This window comes from Carassius auratus, chromosome 17 (assembly GCF_003368295.1).
Source record: "Carassius auratus strain Wakin chromosome 17, ASM336829v1, whole genome shotgun sequence".
Lineage (NCBI taxonomy): Eukaryota > Metazoa > Chordata > Actinopteri > Cypriniformes > Cyprinidae > Carassius > Carassius auratus.
The window spans coordinates 15,742,538-15,766,158 of NC_039259.1; the positions used below are offsets into that span (position 1 = coordinate 15,742,538).

At 38.5% G+C, this 23,621-nt stretch overlaps 1 protein-coding gene, 1 non-coding gene and 1 pseudogene across 6 annotated transcripts in view; 1 reads left to right on the top strand and 2 right to left on the bottom strand.

Moving 5' to 3' along the window:
• Positions 1 to 1,283: 1,283 nt before the first annotated feature.
• On the bottom strand, positions 1,284 to 4,346 carry LOC113117866 (tyrosyl-DNA phosphodiesterase 1-like; annotated as a pseudogene).
• A 671-nt stretch (positions 4,347 to 5,017) lies between these two features.
• The window catches only part of LOC113117408 (EF-hand calcium-binding domain-containing protein 11-like), a 46,779-nt gene continuing 28,175 nt past the window's right edge, over positions 5,018 to 23,621 (top strand). For all 5 annotated transcript variants that reach the window (XR_003294157.1, XM_026286051.1, XM_026286050.1 and 2 more), the window contains exons 1-4: positions 5,018 to 5,190; positions 7,496 to 7,538; positions 10,755 to 10,856; positions 15,246 to 15,336. Coding sequence is in view for 4 of the 5 variants with exons in the window: in XM_026286051.1 (XP_026141836.1) it covers positions 5,167 to 5,190; positions 7,496 to 7,538; positions 10,755 to 10,856; positions 15,246 to 15,336 (260 nt within the window). In the remaining variant the exon portion in view is untranslated. The remainder of the gene's footprint in view (positions 5,191 to 7,495; positions 7,539 to 10,754; positions 10,857 to 15,245; positions 15,337 to 23,621) is intronic.
• Positions 5,507 to 5,579, bottom strand: trnak-uuu (transfer RNA lysine (anticodon UUU)). Its single transcript has one exon. It is a non-coding gene; the product is annotated as a tRNA-Lys (tRNA).

The window sequence follows — 23,621 nt, forward strand, 5'->3', positions numbered from 1 at the left end:
CATCAGCATATTAGAATGATTTTCTGAAGGATCATTACATGTGTGAATAAACAAAAAATAATAAAATAAACTTTTAAATTATATATTTTAGATCAAATAATAGCAGCCTTGGTAAGCATAAGAGACTTCCATTGTTCACAAAACCAAAAATGTGAATAGTAAATAGTGCCAACTTTGATTAAACGTTAATTTTACAATCAAATGTACAACCACATCTTTTTTTTTATTTATTTTTTTGCCATTGACAGCTGGACAAAGATGTTCTAGTGGACACAATGCCTTTCTCTTTCAAACTTAGCAGCGGTGGCTATTTCTCCTCTATTCTAGTCTACCAATCCTTTTCATTTGTGGCTACACTTTATTTACAGGGACACTGAGGACAAGAAATGATGCATAGAACAGGTGGGAATGGTATTGGGAAATATCAATCTGGATTCAAACTCACATCCTCCGTATAAACACCACAGTACCATATGACACAGCATGTGCACTAACCAGGTCACAGCTCCAACAGCACTTAACTCTGTGTGAGCTGACACTAATCTCACAATACTGGTTTAGTGAAAGGGCCAATTATACTGTACTATGTCAGATTGTCTGAATATATGTGTGCCAGCGGGTTTAAATATTAACTGTTTCATTTAGAGATTTCATTTCCTCCTCACTAATCCACAGCTTAGTGTGCTTGAATAACCTAACTGCCAACCTAACCCTATGACTCTGGAGCTTTTGTCTCCTTAATGGTATTCTGTTTCTGTTACACCACTAATAAAATTGAACCTAATAACCGAAAGTGATTGCTAATTCATTAGCCATCACGCTGACCTGCCTGCTAGCTTCTGCTGGTAACACCATGGACAATAACTTTATTAATGGAAAGCTTTCATAATGCTTTGTTTAAGCAATTATTCCATGTAGCTAATTTAAACACCATTTCGGGAAAGAGAGGTGTCTATAATAACGTGATTGGTTTATTTGGATTTGCAGAGCTCAACACTCCTATTTAGGATACATCAGCTTAATTTCAATTTACTCTAAGTATCTTCTCAGTGTGTTGTCATAGCAACAGACAAATGTGTCATTAGGACTAGCGAATGCGCCACTTTCATTTCAGATATGAAACAAATGTTGGCGTATTCAGAAAACGAGCTTCTCTACAAAAGAGAGCACAACATAAACAGCTCGTTTCTTAATGGACCGCACCGTCAGCTAGAACGTTTCCATTCTGACCATTCATTTACTCAAGTTTGTTTTTAGCCCCTCCCATTCCACACTGGACCATCTTACCCCTGTGTCTTCTGGTACCAATCGGCTCGGATGAGGTTTGAGGTAAGAATGATGACTCTGAAAACCCTCCTCGTACCAAAGCAGCATCATTTTCCTGCAAAAGGCAACTATGATTTTAATACTACTGATCTTACATAATGTCATTCATTTGTGTCTATCAAAACACTACCATTAAACCCTATGGCACATTTACCAAAGACTCAGTATTACTTCGCTGCATAATAACTTTTATTTGAGCTAAACTCTATGGCTTTTTGTGTCAAGCGGTATAAAATAATACATTTAAAAAAATGATTAAGCCTTCAGCTTTAGTGTTGAATTTATTCTAACAAAAACCAAAAGTATTGAAATACAAAATCAATTCTATGCTGTTCTTTGTGTGAAAATCTATTATTTCACGTAATAAAATAACTCTCTGTGTTCTTCAGAGAGGTACGTTTAGAACTAATTTAAAGGCAAATTAGCACATGAATACTTAAAGGTGTTTCGAGTAGGATTATACTGCAAATCTTTCTGTTCTTTTGCTTCCTTTTTTGTTCAATTTATATAAAAGACAAGCCATTTAATTTGCTCCTCTGGAGTCAGAAATGCTCAATCCTGTTATTTCTTTCTCTGTTGAATAAAACATAACAGATCCTTATGAGAGAAAACAGTACTCTAGGAATACATCACATTAAAATTCAATACTGCGCCTGTTTAACATCTAATTTCAACTCATCACAACAGATGCGCTGCTGATAATCTGCACACCGGCATGGACTGTGAAGACGTTAATACTTATTTGAGTAGTTCGAGGAGTGCTATATTCAATATGCATTATGTTACTGGCATTATGTTACTTAGAAAACCTAAATCCTGATCAAGGTGTTAATGAAATTATATAAGTGAACTACAACACCACCACAGTTGCATTGTCACTTAAAAACCAAGCCACCACTTGGACCACACTGATATATGCTTTCTGAGTGTTTCATCTCATAACTGTGAGCATTAATGTGTTTTTAATTTTAGAAGATTGCTTAATCCATATTCTGGGATGGTACTGATGGGATGTGGCTTACAGCTGGCATTGCAGCTCATTTAACTGGTGGCATCCTACGACAGTGACACATTAGAATGTTTGGCATAACCCATACTACTTAAAAAAAAAAAAAAAAAAAAAAACTTATATGGTTGAATGTTTTATTTCATGCACCTGTTTTCAAACTTCAAGCTTAAGTTTTTTTTTTTTCACCCACTGTCTCACTAAAATTATATAAATATATAAAACATCTCAACACTCACGTATGATGTGTGCCAAATGCAATATCCAGTTTGGCCTGTTAAAAACAAGAGAGAGTTTAATTCACCAAGACACATTTTGTATTCTTTCATTAAGAATCCTGCCTTAAAGTATTTTTATAGGTTTTTCCAGTTACTGTAATACATAATATTATAGACAACCTCAGACTAACATAAAGTTTAATGCTTCCCTCTAGTGGAAAAAGTAAATTATTGAAAAAACTGAGAGAACCTGGCAGAAACGAATATGTGGATATGGTTTGGCTTGCTCGATTAACCGAGCCTTGGACTCTCTTTTTTCTCCGTGAACGAGTATGACCGGCTTGTCCCTAAAAACAGCAAAAACGAACAGCATAAGTTCTTACTGACATGTGTTCAGTGTGGGGAAATGAGTGTGTTATTCTACATCAAATCCAACAATATGATATTTCATCCTACCTAAATTCAGGTGGATACTGCTCCACCATCCATGGAACATCAAAGCAGTAATTAAACTACAAAAGAAAAAAAAGATGTTGGTCAGTAGGTTGGTAGAAGTCTCTTACCTGCAACTTCATTCATTAACACAATACCTGTACAGACTCTTTGAGCGTTCCAAACATTGGAGAAAGTATGTCTGATTATAGAATAGAAGAAGAAAACAGATTATTATAAGATGATCAGAAATACATAACATGTATAAGAACTTTTTTTAAGTTGACATACCTTTGATATGCAGCGCTCCAGTGTTGAACTGTTTTGGTATCCCAGTGACTTTGTTTAAATAAAAACGATACATGTCGTTCATAGACAATAAATTGGTCTCAAAGAAATCAGATGGCTCTTCTTTATAATAACCAGTGCCATGTGGACTCGGAGGACGTGTGTCTTCAGTCTTCTTCTTCTTAGGACTTACATCAGACTTCTTGGGCTCTTTTTTGGGGGAAGGTGGTGGAGTTTCATCATCACTGCTTGAGAGGTTCCAGCCTGCCTCTTCTGTTTCTCTCTTTCTCTTTACAGAAGGTGAAGGGTTGCTTTCATATTTTACAGGGAGGCTTTGATTCACATGTGCGGCTTTCCTGGCTTCAGATCCCATGGAGGGAGCGGACGGTTCTTTTATAGAATGGGTGTCCTTATTGCGTTTTGGACTCAGCCTGGGCTCTTGCTTGAAGAAAGTGGTGCTCGTGTCAGGTTTCCTTTCTAAATCAGGTTTAATGCTTGGTTTGTTTGATTCCTTTTGAGGTGTTGGAGGAATAATGTTGTCCTCATCTTCACTATCTGATATGGTCCATTTGCCGTGTTGACTGTCCTGGGACATTTTTCTTCAGCTGTGGATCACAGTATTATTTTACTTTTATAGTTACACACAGTAAACCATATACTGTAATCGTTCATACTATGTTATGTTTACAATACAACAATCTGGTTTTGTGTTAAATTAACAGCTTTTTGTATTTGCACAAGCAGATATGGACAAAAGATAAATGCTCGCATAGATAATAGATCGTAAAGATACACTGTATGCATCACATAATACCAATGTAGTTCAACGTAGATGAATTTAGACTTACAAAAAGGCGGGAAGAAGAAATAAGCCTACAAGAAGATACTTTTAAAATTGTTTACGGTTATAACGAAATAAAGTGCTGCAAATATACAGCTACAAAACTGCTAGACCCTTGTCAATTTGAAACTCATTACAGCACTACAACAGTTCGCTTTGTTTTGATTTGGTATGCACTCGCTCTCAGTCTCTCACTGTAAATTCCACATGTAGCTACAGCAGAGACACGCCATAATGTTCTTCAAAATAAAAGTCTATGATACGCGACATTGAACAATCTTCTAATTTCGATTTATTATAATTATACTTATATGTCAACATTTCGACTTTTTTTATGTTTAGCTTTCACACACACACTCACACGCACACACACACAGACCACACACACACACACAGTTTCAGACATCAGTTTCATTATGAGCTCACTGTCATCCTATAGCTCAACATTGTAAAAGTTTTATTTCATTAAATAAAGTGACAGCAAAATTCATAGAATAATACTATAATTACAAATAAAATAATAATAAATAATAATTTAAATATTGCATAATAAGTAATGATTATAATGTAATATGGAATTTTTAACATGTCTAGGTTTTTTATTGATCAGTATTTCATTACAACGGCGTGTTTGTATTTTTGCCAATAAAGAGGATGTGATTACTTAATTTTCATGAAAGTAATGTAAAATGCAAACCTCCTTTATTGCCCTAAAATAAGCTTATTCTTCAAGCGGAATAAATGTTTTCTTACAACTTAATTGGTTTGAGGGGTGAAATATGTTGATGATTTGTTTTTTCGAAATTTACTTGCAATGAGTAGCTTTTAACACTTTTATTTTGAAAATACGGACTATTCGTCATAGAATTCTGAAATAGTTTCTATCCAGTCAGCGTCTCTGGTACTACTCTGCATAGACAACCAATCCCTCACATCCATACGGTTTCTATGCGAGCATATACAGCTTTCCAGAAGCCTTCAGATTTTTTTAACTAGGTTGTCTCGATGCAAATATTCTGCAAGAAGAAGCTTTAGGAGTGAGAGAGAAATAAACAATGCCGAGAGGGAAAATGGAGTTGGTAAGATCTGAGTTAATGTTGTTGAACGATGTCATGACGCTTGTGAAACAGTTTTGTTTAGAACAGATTCTGGTGTTTTGATGCTGAGTTGACATGGTATTTACAAATGACAATACTGTCATCAAGTTAACGTTAAGTGGTTAAATAGTTACACGACAGAACATTAAGTCACATTTCTTTATGATAGAGCATAGGATGGATCTATGCTGCATTAATTAAAAAGTCAGATGTGAATAGAAAATTAAATGTGAGATTTCTTGACATTACAAATGCAAAAGAAAAAACATTTCTTTACCTCCACTGAAAAAACATAGTTCGCCCGAACAGGGACTTGAACCCTGGACCCTCAGATTAAAAGTCTGATGCTCTACCGACTGAGCTATCCGGGCTCTGTGCATCCATAATCGAAATGACATCAAAATCACTATTCATTTAATGTATTATTCTTTTAACTGCATTAAATTACTAATATAACCTCATACATCATTACGATCATTGCAAAGAATTAATTTGCATGATATTGTCTGGACATAACAAGTGTTGTGCCTAAATCTGTGACCTACACCACTAAAAATTAGAGAAATCCGTTACTAGAGGTCGCTGTTCATTGCATGTCTGTGCGAGAAGAAAGCGTCGCGGTTGTTTGTTGAAGTTCCTTGATAATCGGTGCTGTGAAAAATTATCATTTATTTAAGCTGTCCGGGTGCTTGTTCTGTTCTTATAATTATATTTTTGTTAAGGTTTTATCTTTCTGATTGTTATTTGAATAATTAATAAAACATTCCAATCCATCTGGATGCCACTGATGTACATTATATACATTTAGATTAAGATTATTGTTATTATTATTATTATTATTATTATTATTATTATTATTATTATTATTTATTTATTTTTTTAAATTTGTTTGTATTCTGTAATTCTCCTTTGGAAATTATGTTAAATTAAATGCATAAAATATAAATAAAAAACGTCTGTAACCAAATTCCCCTTTATAAAATTTTTTTTTTTTTATTTGCTCTGCATTTAATCTGTTTTTGAATGCAAAAGAGTAATCCTTTGAAACTTTAAAGTGTTTATTTGGTTTTAGTATTGTGCTACATTAAATTTTGTGCATTTTGGGTGTTTTGCTGCTGTTTGGTGCACTGTCTGGTGATATGCATCCTAGGGTGTAAAATAGAAATGGTTAGACATTATTGAAATAAATTATAGCATAATGATCAACCTGTTCGAAAAGGAATAGGTAGAAGCCCTAGGCTTATCAAGTCCTTCCCCCAGTAACTACCCAAACCAGTTCACGATCGAACAAGATAAATCAAACATAACGTTTTAAATAATAATAAATAAAAAAAACTTAATTAAAATAATGTTTTATCTTAATATAAAGATGAAGAAAAAAAGCATATACAAAAGCCATTATCAAGCAGCATTTATAACCATAATGAATCATCATTCACCCTCTCCACTTCTATACATAACAAAAATAAAACTTTTGTACCTTTTTTAAATTGCAACATATTTACACTTTGTTTGATCGAACTGCTCAGACCATTCCACAAAAGCACCCCACAAATCGATACAAATACACATACTTTTGAGTCCAGTCCTATGTTGACTCAAATTTAAATTCCCTCTCAAGGTGTAACCCCCAACCCTATCTGTAAATAACTGTTCTATGTTTCCAGGCAACTGTTTATTTATTGCTTTATAAATTAATTGAGCGGTCTTAAATTTAACAAGATACATATGTCATATCTATTTGGAATTATTTAGAGAGTGATTGGATAAAAGTACGGCCGTGACGTCAACATCAGCATTTCTGCACTGCAGTATGCCTGTGTTTATCATAACATAAAAAAATGTATTTATATGTCTATGGTGTTTATTACGTCGTGATCACTGTTTGGATGCAGTATATGCATACTCAGGCTTGTTTGTTAGCCAATTAGCCTATACAATGTAAACCAGTCCAAATTTTGTCCACCCGCCGCAAGCCAATTTTCTCCGCACATAAAAACCTGGCAACACTGCTTGCCACCTTTTTTATATCGATAACTGCCCGAAGTTGGATTGATCTATTTTTATTGGACTGTCAGATAATCCAAACGGTTTTAGAGTGAAAACATGATTTCAATACTTAAAGTGACAACTATTTGTGTGTGAAGTATAGCCTACATACTGTATATTTATGATTTTAAGATATTAAGATATTGATTTTGGATATTTATATTTAGTTTTAATATATATTTTTTTAATATATTTTTTTAATTATAATTTAATAATAATTTTGTTTTTTCTCTTGCAGTCAAAGAAGGATATCTTGATGGAGAATGGTGCTGACTGTCCAGGTAAGGGCATAGTATAATATCTGTTACATGTCATATTGAATTACTGCATCACAGCTTGCTGTACAGTTGTACACATGCAAGTGCTGTGTATTTTAGTGTTTTTTGATTCACCTTCAGCAGACGCTCAACCCACATTGATGTGCAGTCTAAAATTATATTCACAATTTCGCTCTCGATTTATTTTTTTCTGTGGAAAACCAAATTTTATACCACTCAAAGTGAAAGGAAAAGGAGCTTGATGTAGATACTGTGTAATCTTTTTACACATTGCCAGTAATGAAATCCTGAAAAACAGCGGTAAATAATGTTGCTGTGAAATGCATACAGGATTTCTACAGGCCCTTTTGACAGACAGAGACACTGAGGAAAATGGGGGTTTGGCAGGACAGCTTTTTGAGGGAGACATTAAATGGTTGAAGACCTAGATTAGTAAGTAATTTGTTTCTTGGTTTATCCCACAAGCAAATTGCTTTTGTATGCTGCCCTGTGGGAATGCAGAAGATAATCTAGTTAAAGTGGCATGCTTTGTGTGATGAAATATTCCACCATTAAATCTTGCTCAGAGCAAATGGTGAATTAAATTGCCCCTCTTTTGCATTTCATGTGATTACTAAATTAGTGATGGTCGGGAGGAGAGGGTTGCTGGTGGTGACGTGGGAGTCTTGACTAGACTCAGTAGTGAAATGCTTTGACAGGCTCATCGTACACAAAAGAGGCCACTTAAGGCTTCAGTGCTACCATGGTGTTCACAATACTGCTGCCACTTGCCTAGCCCACTCAGCCACTTGCCACTGTCCTTTTCTTTATCTCAATCTCTTTCGTCTCTTTTCACTAGCGAAATAAGTAGAGAAATGGGGGAAAGGTCACACAGCTAGCTATCTTCTAATTACGATTTATTTCTAGTGCCTCTATTTTTATCACAGAGGCATGAAAGCTTCCGGATGTGAGATGTTGTTGATTCAGAAATACCTTCCACAATGGTAACTGATGGATATTTAATAACAGATGTTTATTTTGGGCCATTTTTTTGTTTTGTTTATGCAAGGCATTGCCGCCTTGAGCGCCACAGGTTAATGTGACAGAGCAAAGACCAGGGCTTTGAATAGCTGGAGCAGTTTTAGTTTATAGATTAATAACTTGTTTGCATTTGTCTGAAGCATTTTGATAGGAATTCTTATAGGTATTTTTAGTTTTTAGTGTGGTAGAAACTCATATGTAGGTAAATACCATTTTGTGGTGACCATTAAGAAGTGCTAAATTATTTACATTTTAGTGTGGCACATATTTCCTGCTATTCTTGTCTTTATATGTCAATTTATATTAATTTATTATTAACCAATTAACTGACATGAAAGTACTTATCAGTAAATTTAGTTGAATCTGTACATAATTTGAATTTGCCATAAATAGCCAGCATTTGTTGAGAATGCTAGTTGAAAACTCTGAAAATGTCAAAGCCCTATATATCGAACTGCAAAGATTCATGCAAATGTAAACATGGGCTCTTCCCAGGCTTTGTATGACAAATATTTGATTATGATGGCAGTTGATTTGATAAGCTCAGACAAATGCTTGATTAACCAGAATGGCACAGTAGATTAGATCTTAAGGTGTAGATTTTGTCTTTGATTCTCCCAAAAACTCAAGCAGTCTTGTATTTCATCTTACACCCTGGGCTGGATGGCTCAGGGATAGTCCGAAGTGAAAAGGGAGGAAAGTGCACATCAAATCAGAGATGTCCATGATTTTGAAAAGGAGCTCTAGGCGAGAACACAGTTGCACATTTTGCTGTGTGTGTGTGTGTGTGTGTGTGTCTGTTCTGCTGAATGAGTCACGCAAAAGAGGAGAGAAGATTTGAGGATCAGAGGGAAGGGGAGGGTGGTGTGAAGATAACCAACTGAAAAAAATAAGAGCACAGAAAGACCCCAAGGTTGAAGTTGAAGATTGTAAAGAGGCAGAAATTAAGAAAGGGGTGGGAACTTGGGTATGACGCACAGCCCACCCAGTTGACAGTGAATGTCAGTCAGCCCTGATCTGGATTCCTGCACCAGCATTGTTTAAAGGCAGGAGGGAAACAGCGAGAGAGATGGGTTTTAAAGAGGTCTGCACAACTCTTCGTTGTTCACTTGTTGCCAAACATGCTGTCGGGGTTATATGTAAATATATGTTGTGGTTTTTTTTTTGTAAGAGAGTGTGAGGGTAATAAAAACTGAACTAGGTAGATGGATTGTGCATCTATCATATTTTTAGAATTTCATTCAAATATGTAGGTTATGTAAAATTTTCGTGGCTATGTGATGATAACAGAAACAGATATCGCTTATGTAGTGTTTAAAATCTCTGTAGGCCAGAGTTGTCCTAATTTAATTCCAACATTTGACAGCACAAATGAAAGTCAACATGAAATGAAAATGTCCTCTTTTCTAATTTTTAAATGCATGTTATTGATCTTATCGTGAATAATTCATCCATACGTTTCATTGCCCGACATTTTAAATTTTCAGTCATTTAGATTATCTGATAATCCATCTCACATGGGTGTATGTCACAGCGCAGATAAAAAGATCTGTCACTGCTTCTGTTATGTTGTGACTTCAAGAAAACGTGATTCAGTTTTAATTATTAAAGGTTCTTGCTAAGGCGAGCATTACTATTACTGTTGCTTAGGATAAGGGATTTTGAAAACATCGGTATATATCTCACACGTCACCATTTGTGCTCATGGTTTCCTCTAGAAGGGGTACAATTCTGTTTACTAACTTGTTTTTAGAAAACAGTCCTTTCTCACTTTTATCACTTGGTGTGAGATTCTCAAAGGACAGATTACAGCGTATGTTTTGGCATGACTCGAAGTGCAGTGGAGCCATCACATCTGTCTTTGGATCTCTTAATTAATTTATTCTTTTCCCAATAGAGGTGTATCCCCAAATTTCTTAGCCATCACTGTCAGCGTAGCCCACCCCTTTCCCCTCGCCAAAGTCCCTCTGTATGTTTGGTGTTTCGCGAGAATGCTGTCTAGAACTCCCCAGCCTACCTTTTTCATCTCTATAACAGCACTCAAAGAAAAAACGACTACCCTGCAGGCAAGAGGGAAAGATATTACTCCTTTAAACATAGTGCTTTCAGATGACTGCCATGTAAAGGAAGAGCAAGCACTTCAGACGAGAGCTTTGTAACTTAATAAATCCAGTATCCTTTTTCTCCCTTCTCCGAAAGGGGTCCCACTGGAGTGGTTTGTGTCTCTCATGGGGAGGAAGATGTCGGCAGAAGATCCATATGAGAAGACGAGGCAGATCTTCAGTGCATTTGATGTACACTGTACGTTCCTCCTCTCTTTCTCTATGCATGTTTAACACTGTTGCTTCAATACATTTGAGTTGATAGAAAATTAGGCTGGTGATATATCTGCTTGCAGACCGCATGATCTTTATTTTGTGGAAATAGTAAAGAATAGTGAATCAGTTGAAACACTTGTGCAGTCTTTTTGCACCTGTGCAAATTATTTTGGGATTGTCTTCTGTGCAAGTACAAGGCATATGCACTCTAAATGTGTGGTTTTAGCTGACACTTTTCAAGTGCAATGGAAAAAACTTTGCAAGTGTACTAAGGTGGTTATTAATATAATATGTCACATAAGTTTAGACCCCAGTTAGCCAAGGAGAACTAGAAGTAAACAACATTAGAGGCCTAGAATAACTGTGAACATAAATTCTGTGCTGTTCGCATATATTGACCAAATTAGTTGTACAAAGACTTTGTGGTTTGCTGTGTTTACAGTTCCTGTTACTTAGCTGGTAGCGCGTGGTAGAACGTCTAGGGTTTCTATTCCAAAAAAAGAAACACATATTGGTGAAATTAATGAATGAATGACTTGAATGCAATGCAAGGTGCACTTGTCCCAGGGAAGATTTTTTATTTTATTTATTCTTCTTTAAACAAGGGTTGGTGCTTTTGTCAACTATTATATTTGATTGCAAATTTCTAATGTGTAGTTTACACATGATTGTGGTTTTGGGGATGGGTGGTGTTTTCTTATTATTACAGTAGAGGGCGCCCTGTGTCCTTTTTTTGGTCCACTGTGACTATCAAGCAATGGATATTCTCCCTTCTCCTGGTAGTTTTTTTTTTTATATATATATATACTTTCATATCTGTGGAAAAAGAAATCAACCTTTTTTGGTGATTTAACTTCTGGTTTTTAAACAGTTAATGCCTGATAGACTACAAAGTCAAATACAAAGGTCCCCTTCATATTTATCTGCTGTTTCTGAAGTATTTTTCTTCCCTATATGAAGTTATGCTATGAAACTAAACGTTTTATGCTTCAAGGTTGGGTAGAAAGCAGTCAAATGGGTCTCGTGTGTCTCCATGGATCATTTCGCCCTCTGTGGAACTGTTTGTAGGATATTCTAATGAGAGTCAAATGTATAATTAACTAATTAGTTTTGTTACAGTATAATTTAACTGAGTATGTTAGGAGTGACCACAGGAGGAGGATTTCAGCTGACCTTGACTGAATCTGCTCAGAATGGTCAAGGGATCTTATTTCATTAACCCTGCTGGCCTGCCATTACAGAGGAAAACTGGTGTGTTTGAGCAGAATATTTATACATGTGAAGGCTGCCTCTTCAGCAGATGTTCGATGGACCCATTATTGCAGCGAAGCTGACTCTCATTCACTTTCTGTTCATCTCTTTGGTATCTCATTTGCTTTCACAGACTGCTTTGAAATATCTCAGACTTCCTGTGAGCCTCCCGATCAGGCTTTGGAACATTTTTACACCCTCCTAGGACCTAAAAACGTCTCCAGCAATAAGTAGTAGGCATTTAAAAAAATACAGTTGGCTTTTAATTAGAATTGTGAATGTTAATGAACCATCAAATTCATCTCGAGGACCAAATTGCTGTGAGCGAGTTCACTCAACCCTTGTAGCAACCTGAAAATGAGCTAATTTTAGAACCGAGATTGGAAGTGTGATTTTGACTTACTCTTAACTCACCCATCAGCACTGACAAATGATAGTGCTATAAAATGCTCTTTGTATCAAATATGAATCTTTTTGAAAATGAAACTGGCTTCTCATTAAACGGGTTTGAATGAACATGCACAGCTGGAAAGCTGAAGGACAGCTGTCAGGCAGGTGTTCTCCAGCAGAGCTTACATGCTGCAAAATGTCTTAATAATTTCAGCTGTTCCCAGATTTATTGTCTTTGTTCCTCTGCCAGGTAAGCTTAAACCCTCTGTCCTGGCTTTCTCTGCCTGATGTATCTGTCAGACTGCCAACAGAGGCAAGTCCTCTCCTATCTGCGGCTGAACAGTTTGCGCTGGATGAGATGTTTGACTGTTTCATCTGCTCCATCACCCCCATCCTCATCTTCAATGGGGACACGCTGGAAGCTAAAGCGCGCTGAAGTGCGTCGCTCCCATTCAGAGCTGAAGTGGCAGCCTGCCCGGTGACAGAGCATGCTCGGTGCAGTTGGAAACCCTCCCGTTCTCACCGGGTGTGAAAGTGAGCTGAGCTCCCTGCCGATTCCTACTCAGGCTTTGTCATCAAAACAATCGTTTTCTTCTGCATTCAGCAAATAAATCATGCAATTATACACCTTTCTAACACTTCAGATTCTTTTACATATGAGATGTGTCATTTTTCAAGTTTTGCACAGATCTTGTGGTTCCCGCAGGTGTTCGATCTCATCCATGTTGTCATGGCTGTGGAGGGCAGTGTTTGGTTACGGTTGGTGAGCTGGTGTTGTCGGGTCTGGTGTGTTGACATGCATGTCACAGTGCTCTGCGACCCCCACCTCCACCCCACCATAATCCCCACGCTCAGTGCCTCTCATCAATTCAGCAGACACGCTAAACAGATTCCACTCTCAGCTCTGACTTTGGATGTGAGTGCTCTAAACTTCCTCAGGGGAGCCATTTCCTGCAAATCAAAGTCCTGCGTGCCAGCCGCTGAGAAGAAGGCACAACAAGCTGTTCCTTTGAGCTCTCAGGAAGAGGCTCCCGGAGACACTCTGAGATCTCAGCCGGTCTTACTTCTCCCTCTCACAACATCCGGCAAAAATCAAGTGGACTTAGGTATACCACATTTTCCATGCTGTCTTGCACAGGGTGTGGTAGATTTTTAGAGTATATTTTTTGACCATGATTGTGATAGAAACATCTTTTCAAGTGCTCATATCACATGCACTTTTGTAGGGCTGGGCAATTTTATTGATTAATTAGAACTTTCCCCTTTTTTTCTTAGTTTTGAATAAAAATATGCAATAATAAAATTAGACACTTTGACGATATGCCAGTGGTAACAGTTAAGAAAAAACAAAAATGTAGAATCTATCTATAGTTTTAAGCGGCTATTCACAGTTTTTTTTTTTTTAAATAAAATAAAATTCCCAGGCAGTGGAATGAAAAAAAATGAAAGAATGTTATGAGAACTGAGTTGAACTTCTTTAGCACCGCATATTAAAATGCCATATAATGCATCAGATGCTACAAGAGACATGAGACGTCAGTGTAGCATGGAGTCAGAGACGTTCGGATCTAAATGCAGTAGTTTATTAAGAATGGTAAGACAGGCATAGTTCAGGTAACACCGTCACGTATGCAGGGGATATCCAAAATCAGAAACAGTACCAGGCAAAGGTTGGGGCAGGTGGCAGACAATCAAAGTGAGTATACACAATCCAAAGTAAAAAAAAAAAACGGAAGGAAAAAACTCTAGGAAACTTCTCGGAAATGCCAGACTGTACTAATCAAGACTTCGCAATGTGAGTGTGGATGAGTGCAACCTTTATAGTGTCACTGATGGGAAACAGGTGAGGTTCAATAATGAGTTCCTCAGAGCAGACAAACAATATCGTTGGAATCAATTTCAGACATTTTTTTTTCCAGCTAATGAATGATAAAAACATGACACTCAGTCAGAATCATTCCTGCTATAATCAACTTGAGAATTTTTAGCGGCAGGCGAGCGAGCGCTTAGAATAAACAGACGTCTACTGGTGTGGATGCTAATATAGTTATCTTTATAGTTATCGTTCTTGGTGTGAATAGGCCAGGAGTAATTTTTGTAAAGAAATATTTAGCTTTTCTGAACATATATGATATGTTTAAAATGTTTGCAAAATATGTGCCTTCATTTTTCATGGATATTTTATTCAAACATATTTATCGTGTCATTTGTTTACATTTGCACCATGTTAACCAATTTTTGTGATGCACTTGGAACTTTTTTTCTTAACAAAGACAAAGTTACTTGAATAATCCGGTTAAACATAAAATAACTAAATCTTGAATTAGTCAAAAATTTCTAGGAAAACAATGTTTTATTTTTATTATATTTTCTGGTAAAACTCTGTTGTCTGCTAACAAGTTCTCACAGACTCAAAATCTGGCCTGTATGTGTGAAGCTCAGTGGACTGTACTGATGAAGGAAATTACATCTCGGACAAGGGAAGTGTACTTCTGGCTTTATCCACCAGCTTTTTAGTAGGTGGAATGAGCAAAGAAAGCTGATTATATTCCTTAAGATAAGCAAAAATAATTAGAGTGTGCTCTCAGGTATGCTTATCTCATCCTCTTTGCTTGATCTCTTGCAAGTGTGGCGCCCTAATAACACACCCGGTCCCATAATGAACAACTTTTCGATGTTTTAAAGTATTAGTCTTGTTAACACTTGCTCTGAATTTTTGTGCTCTGTACAGGTCATGCCTTCTTGAAGCTGGATGACTTCAAAAGCATTTTCAAGCGAGTTGCCCCTCATCTGCTGGAGAGGACTGTGTTAGAGGGTTTCTGGTAAGAGTTCAGGCCTCTGTAGATACATCATTCAGAGGGTTCTCTGATCTGAATCTCTCATGTCTCCATCATCTTCCTTCTTGATTTCCTTTTCTAAAGTACATTACAAGGGCAAATAGATCTAATTATGCCATGAATTTGAAGAAAGGGATTTTTGTGCTCATTGCTCAGAATAGGCCTCCCACTTCAACCTCAGCAACAAGCTGTGTGTTTGGCCAAAGCTTTGTAACTTGAACACCTCCAGTGTGAGTGAAAATATTTGATACAGTCCCATGTGAGAGCAGCACAGGAGTGTTGCAGTGTTGAGATCTGGCTGCTCATTAGGGTTAGAACAGTTCCTTTGTGCCATGCTCCCTGTGGAGTTTCTCAGCCCCTTCCCACTCCTGTTCAGACCCCATGGCTGCTCCACGTGTCTCTGTACACCTCATGTTCACCGTCTTGCTCAAAACTGCTCTGAACAGGTGGGATTACAAGTCTGTGCGTGCTGTGCATTCACACCCATTTCAAACAGTTATCACTAGACCCAGAGCTATCAGCGGATCCCAAAGCCAATAAGACATTTGACAATCTCCCACTAAGATCTCCACATTACTTAAATTCATACTATGATGTATCTAGAGGTTTCAGCTTGTCCCTGTGTTTGCAGTTATAGTGACACATTATTATCAGCCCTCAGCTGAGTCTCTCTTCTTGGTTTCTACTTCTTTTGAAGAGGTGACATGGATACTGTACGCGGTTCTGAGACGGGGGCAATTAATCTCTTTCATCCTTTGTTTGAGGGCTCAAGAGCTCGGAGATGCGGCACACGTCTCCTTGTGCACAAACGTGTGTGTTTTGGACAGATTTAGTGCTTTGTTTGATGTGACTCATCCTCTGCAGTTGGCCACTGCTGTGAGTTGCAGCTTATGTTGAGAGAGACACGTTTGTCCTGCAAAGATGGCAAATATAGAGACACCATCTCACACCACGCAAACCATGATCACTGACAGCACAGATACTGCATCCCTCTGAACTTAAGCTCAGCTGACTTACTAGGAGTTGATAACCTCAGATCCTCAGTGAGTCAGTGTGTTTTGCTATGATTACAATGACATGCCAGTACTGCATTGACAGAGTGACTTATGAGTGCAGGAGGCATTGTAGCATTTGTTTTTTTTTTTTAATTAAATGCTGCAGTCGTGCCAGAACCAAAGCGCTAAGTAGTGTTTATGTCACGAGAAATTATGTAGCATGACTTTAGACATTCGATTTGTATCTAGCGACGTCTCATTTGGCATTAGGACTGCAGCTATCGATTATTTTGATAATCAGCTAATATAATGATCTAATATTAATCTGCATTGTATGGAGGCCCAGTAGTGCACAACAAAACACAGCGAAATCTCTACCACACTACTAAATTGCCTCAACACAACATGTAGGATTGATTTCATTGTGTTGTGTTAATTGTGTTGTGTTGCAGCTTGTCTCTGTTGTGCTAACTTAATTGTGTTGCGGTTTGTTTATAGTGTTTGACCAATATTTCACCAAAGCCGATATATCGGCTAGAGGTCGACCGATATTGGATTTTGCTGATACCAGTAGCTAGGTTGGACCACACTGGCTGATACCGATTAATTAACCGATAGTTTTAAAATGGATACTGAACAAAAAGTAAAATAGTGCTTTATTTACACACACTCACAATTTTTTTTAAAAACAGTACTGAACCATACTAATAGTAGTAGTAGTAATAATAAAAGTGATAATAATAATAAAAATAATTTTAGTAATAGTAATTGTAAATGTTGAAATTACCACACTCCAATAGGGCTCTGTAAAATCTGTTGAATTTCAATTTTATTTATTTCCAGTACAGCTAAGTACATTCTACTGAAAAATAGACTTCAAAACCGGACTATTATTCTGACGGGTTGCCGTGAATACCTTTACAGTTCTGTGCATATAATGCTTTTGCTCAAATCAAACGGTCAAATGCTCATAAAGTGACTCTCAGAGCAGTTCGGGAGATCTTCATGTGTTTTCGTCCTAATTAAGTGAGAAGGCAGACGCTGAAATCACCGTGAGCGTCATTCCACGTTAAACTGTGAATTCTGTTTTTATGAATGGATTCTGTCTTTTCCATCTGCGTTTTCCGCATCGCGAAAAGCATAGGGACCTACATTTATCCCAGTACAATGTATACTCTCACACTTTAAGTGCTTCTTTTATTGAGCACTCAGTGATTATCTAATCAAAATAAACCGGTATCACACTCACACACTCCGGACGTGTTGCGTTCAACTCGAGCAGTGGTCTAAAACAGTTTATTTACTCACCAAACAGACACAAGTTTACTTCAAGAAAGAACAATGAGGCATAGATAAGTTTGAAGTTCAGTTTTTAAAAAAATGTAGCAAAGGGAAAGAGTGATCTATATTATAGCTCTATAAATGAAGAATACAGATTTATTAGAGCCACAGAAAGACAAAAGTATAGATGGAAATGCTAAATATACAATTCATTATGTACATTAATGATTCAGGGCGAATATAATGTAATTTAATCGACATGGATTTTTGCTAATAACCAATTGTTCCAGCAATCAACTGTGCCGATAAATTGGCAAAACCAATACATCGGTCGACCTCTAATATCAGCCGATATTTGGCATTTGTCAAATATCGGCCGATAAGTTTTTCTGCTTGGCTGATGTGTTTGATTATTTATACATTATATTACTTCAATATTTTTATTATTCAGTATCTTTAAAATAATCTGTACTGTATAAAGCACTATAGAGATAAAAGTGACATCATTTGGCTTGATCAGAATGTGCTGTAGAGATTTAAGTACAATTTATGTCCTACTTACGGTTTTGTTTTTAGATACACAGTGATAGTTTGTAGTTTACAGTAACATGTATGTATAAATGTGTTTTATAATTACCATTCACCGCCTCCAGTTTACTCATGCCTTTGAAGATAAAACATTACATGGAGTGCGTTGCGTTCTGGGAAACAGTATCCCATGCAGTGTCTTCAGATGGATTCATCAAATTTCTGCGAATGTAGCAGGTAATCCGGGCATTCCATGCATACAGAACATTCTCTTACTATTCACAGTATACATGCAACATACAGCAATATAGTAGGAGTTGTGTGGTAGTATGCCATTCCGAACACAGCTTCTGTACTGATTTCAGTGTACTTGAGTTATATTTACCAGATTTTGGTAAATATAGTAGGTCATCCGGGTATTTGATGCATACAGAAAAGTCTTTTTTCTTTCTGTTGTGTTGTATGAATCCCCTCCTTTGCCCAGAATACCTCCTTCTCCTGCTGGAGCAGGGGGAGAATTCGCTTGGGGCACACACCAGACTGTTCTGGATTATGGCACACCTCACCAACTACCCGGACGACATGCTCTGTGTGTTCTACAACACTAGTTTGTGTTCACAGTGTGTGTGTGTTCACTGCTCTGTGTGTGTGCACTTCGGATTCTGAGTATGGGTCACCATACTTGGCTGAATGTCACGTCACCTCACCTCACCTAGTTTGTACAACGCATACAGAGTGTCGTCGTCCGAGCAAATTTTGTCGCCTTCCTGGAGTGGACACTGGCGAGAAATAGATATCCGTTCCCAACCTGTTCCCAGGGACCACTCCCGATCCAGAGCCCAGCCCACCATCTCCTCACAGTATGGAGCATAAGCCCGAGTCCACCAATGACGGTGAGCCAGAGCCCAACCCACCAAAACGTCTACCATCGATCCATCAGCTCCACCGGGTTCCCTCGTCCATCTGGCTCCACCTTAATTGGACGTCGACCCGCCATTGCCTCTGGACTCCTCTCCACTGGCTGCGCCTAGTCGCTCTGTCCCACCAGCTTAGTCGGCTTCCTCCTGCCAGCTCCACCTTGGTCTTCAGTCGCTCTGGCTCCGCCACGGATCTCTGGATCTCCTCCTCGGTCCCCAGTGCCTCGGGCTCCTCCTCCTGCTCCGTCGCCATTGGTTGGCCCCCTGGGGTCGGTGGCCATTCCTCCTCCATGGCTTCTCCCACCGTCGGCTCCTCCTTGGGCACCTGTTATTGCTGTGGCCTGGGTCCAGCTTGCCCCCCCCCCCAATGCTCCAAGCTTCTCCTGTCTCCTCCCTGGCTCCTACCTGTTGCCTGTGGTGCGAGGACGCAACTTACGGGAGGGGGGTGAGATGTCAGGATTGGACCTGTTTTGTCATGTTTCAGTTCCTGTTTTACCTAATTTGGTCTGTTTACTGTCCTTGTTTAGTCTGATTATTAAATGATTCCATACACCTGTGTTTCCCCTATTATTCTGCCTTTATAACACTAGTCCTTTCAGTTCAGTTTTGTCGGGTCTACCAATTACCTGTCAAGTACGTGTGTCTTCCTCCTGTTCTCCATGTGTGGATTTACCCCTGTGGATTAATAAAGTCTCTTTCAATTATTCTTCGGCTCTGTGTTCCTTGGAATAGAATTAACTTCAGAAAGTACTTTTGAGTAAAACTTAGTAAATGTAAGTTTGGTATTATGTATTACAGCAGTATAGAAGTAGCTTTATTTGTATATTTTCAATATATATTGCATATTATTTATTTTTTTTGCATATGTTTGGGAATTTTCCTTTTTTTCTTTTATTACTTTTTAGTAATTTTAGTACTATTTATATTATCTAGTCGCCAAGACAGTTAAATTTTTATAATATTCATTTTATATCAGATTTTCTTTTTTTTCTTTCTTCTAGTTAACAATAACATGGTCAATCACTATTCAACAAAAACACAAATTAACAAATTGTTTCTCGTTTTAGCCTTGTGTAGCTAGGCCAAATGCCAGTGAGTCCCTTTTGTCCTCTCATGTGTTGACCTTCACCAGTTGATGCGTATCTCCGGCTATGAAAAGCCATGTAGATGTTTGACTTTGCAAGAGTAGAGAAGCACCTGGAACAAACAGGAACACTCGGAGCACTCTGTGTCTGTGCGCACGTTCAAAGTCATAACCTTCACGCCGCTGTGCCATCTTGTTTTCCTCTCTCCACCTCCTCCTGTTCTCCGCCCCGTCATCCTGCCACCGCTGACAGAGTGTGGCAGCAAACGGACCGAATGGAAAAAAATGGAATTCCAAGGAAGTAGTGAAGGAAGAGAGAGAGCTCACCTTGAATGTTGTGTTTGGAGTTTATCTGCAAGCCCAGGGCTGTGTTTAGAAAAGATTATCACAACAAAGTGATAAGCAGGAACGTCCGCCTTTGGTGTCTCTTTCAGAGGGTGCACGGGGTGCCCCGTGTTCATGAACGTATGTGTGTGTGTGAGTTGTCAGGTGTGCTTTTCTTTTATACCTTGGGATGAACTGAAGCCTCTCTTTTGAATCTGTGTGTGTGTTGCGACCCCTTGGTGAAGAAAAGAGCAACACCATTTTCCTGTCCTTTTTGGCATAATTATTGCAGAACAATGTAGCGCCCTGCAGGCTTCACACCATTAGCAGACGTGCTGTTGCCTCTTTGTGTGCTAGAGATTGATGGACATGTGCTGCCTCTCTGAATGAATGTTAACACCGCCATTTCTCCCCGCTGCTTGTTGCCATGACGATGTGGTACGCAGAGCTGGTGCCATCACACCTTGAGCGTTGCCTGCAGTTGTTTTTCTTTCTTTTTTTTCTTCTTCTTTCACTACTCTCTACTCTTCTCTTTTGTTGTCGCCGTTTCCAGAGCAACTATCTGCCATCACCTTTCCATAAATACCTGCTGCACACACATTCTTACAGCTCTTGAGTTACAAGTATGCAACGTTTTTTCCCTCTTATTCACTTTATCCACCTCCCTCTCCGCATCTCTCTCGTTCTTTTACCCACTGAGGAATCTCAGGTTTCTAATTGTTCTCCTCTCTTATGTTCCAGCTTTAGCTTGGTGTGCTGACAGACTTGTCCTTACTAATAAGTCAAAATGTTTTGCATTTTTCACTGTGCATCCTCTCATTCTCATTTAGTGGAGCTATCATGTACTTTACTCCATCCATTACATCCATTAGACCTGTTAACTTTGCATATATCGTTGTCTTTCTTGTGAGTATACAGGACAAACTGTAGTCTGAGAATTCTGCCTGTTCTGTTTTATATTTACCTCCAGTTTGTTGCGCACCTTTTTGAGGATCTGGAATTGCATCTCTCTTTCTCAACTGCAGCGAGGAGTGGCGGTTTACTTGTATTCTCCAAAAATGTTGTGTTCTCTGCTTCTGTCTTTAGAGTCTCCCTAATCTGAAATGGAGGCTAATGAAAAGTGAATTAATTAGCATTCTTAAATTAAACTTCTCTAGGAGTTTCATCTTATTAACCATTGAGTGCTTTTTATGTGCCTTTAAAAAATATTCATGCAAATTACCCCACAATGTGAATGCCTAAGGCCATGCAAGAGTTTATGGCCAGTATCTTTCTCTCTCTCTCTCTCTCTCTCTCTCTCTCTCTCTATATATATATATATATAAAAGATTTTCATACTTCTGTTTTTAAATATGCATGCCTCATGCCTCCGGTATCTCATACCGTCCTGTTATGGGCTGAGGAGACCATCCACATGTAGGAATAGGGTCACGACTCCTTCATGCAATTTTTTCCCCAAGAGTGGCAAAGAGAGAGAGAAATAGGTGGTGGGGGGAGAAATGAGGAAAAACTCCTACAGATCAGTAGCAAATTAGCCCTGCCTGGTCTCAGCATGAGTGCATTTACTGCATATTGAGAGTTTGCCCTTTCCCTTTGCCACCATATCAAGGTAATTACATTTCCTTTGTAGCGCTCTGAAAGGAGGTATTGCTGGCCTGGAGTTTCACTGCCCGCCCATGGAAGCACAGAGTGCATAAATCCCTTAAAATAGCTATTTTTCCCCCTCTTTCTGCTGACACAATAAGCTTAATGAAGGCACAAAAACACAGCCGATTCAGCTCTGTATTGGTCACTCAGAAAGTCGCTAATGGTGAGCTGAAGAGCGGCTTTTGGAAATATTAGCATTATTCCTTCACACATATCACACACACAAGCGAACTCTCTCTCACATGACCGTTTGACAGCGCAATGGAACTGATTTTGTGGGAGGTGGAATGTTTCAATCGAATTTCAGCTAATTTCCTCAGTCCCTTGCTTTTTTGTCATCTCGTTGAAATAATAAATTGCTGAAAAAAAGACAAAGCCTGCATCAGGGCTTGTATTATTTTTCGCCCGTCTGTACTGAAAATTTTATCAGCCATGCACAGATGCGGAACGGTGATTATGAGTGAGACAAAAAAAAAGCTTAGATGAATCTTTTCATTTGAGATTTTCCTTTGTTGACCCTTTATCCGCTCTGTTTTGTTCTCTTTCTGTCTGTTTCTCAGTCTTTAGACGAGCGAGCTGGTTAAAGGCAGACTCAGAACTCAAGCAGGGTTGCCAGAGGGTAATGCAGTAATCACATTGGTTCCCCTTAGAGTGGGCGAATGGGTGAGGAGAGCGGTGCCCTCTGCTTGTGCCTGTTCCTCCACCCTCTGCATACGTCTGGCTGGCTTCACTTGCAGAGGTGTAAAAGCAGAAAATCCATTTCTTTATGTATTGTTCCACGTCTGCATTAAATACGTGCTCTTTTAGCTCATTTAATTTTGCATACGTACTGTTTCTGTATACATTTTCACAGCCATATAAAATTGATTTTTGTCTGGAACCTCATGGTTTTGTTTTTTCACCCTGTGAAATTATTTAGAGCTTGTCAGATCATCTGAGATTTCCAAACTGAAATGTCTTCGGTTTCTTTTTTAAACCAATGGCTTTTAGGGAAAGGGGGAAGGGGAGAATCAGAGTAATTCCACTGGGATCTTTGTACATTGTGAAGTTGCCATGACAATTACATTATAGTCTCCACTGGCAATATTCCACCTTGTTGGAATTCTAATGAGGAAGTTTCACCCTCCTCTTTTTTTGTCGCCTCCTACTTTTTTTCTGTTTGGGTGTGTGTGCGGCTATCAAGGATCTCCTGCCATAGTGGAAAACTGCGTTCCTTGAAGCGAAAATATAAGTGCCTTTTAAATAGGGCCACGGAGGGGGCCACAGTCTGCTGTCTGAGAGAGATAGTAGCACGCTGCTGGGCTGTGCCCATTACTCTCTCCTGGGGTCTAGGCTAATAAAGATGAGTTGATATGTCCATCAGAATCCACCTCAGAATGTCTGAGAGAGCAAGAGGCGTTGTTCCAGGAGTGAGGTAACATTGGTGGTGCTTCCCAAAGATGGGCGATAAGCATGCGTGACAAAAATCGCTTTAAAAACTTCCCTTTAGTAACA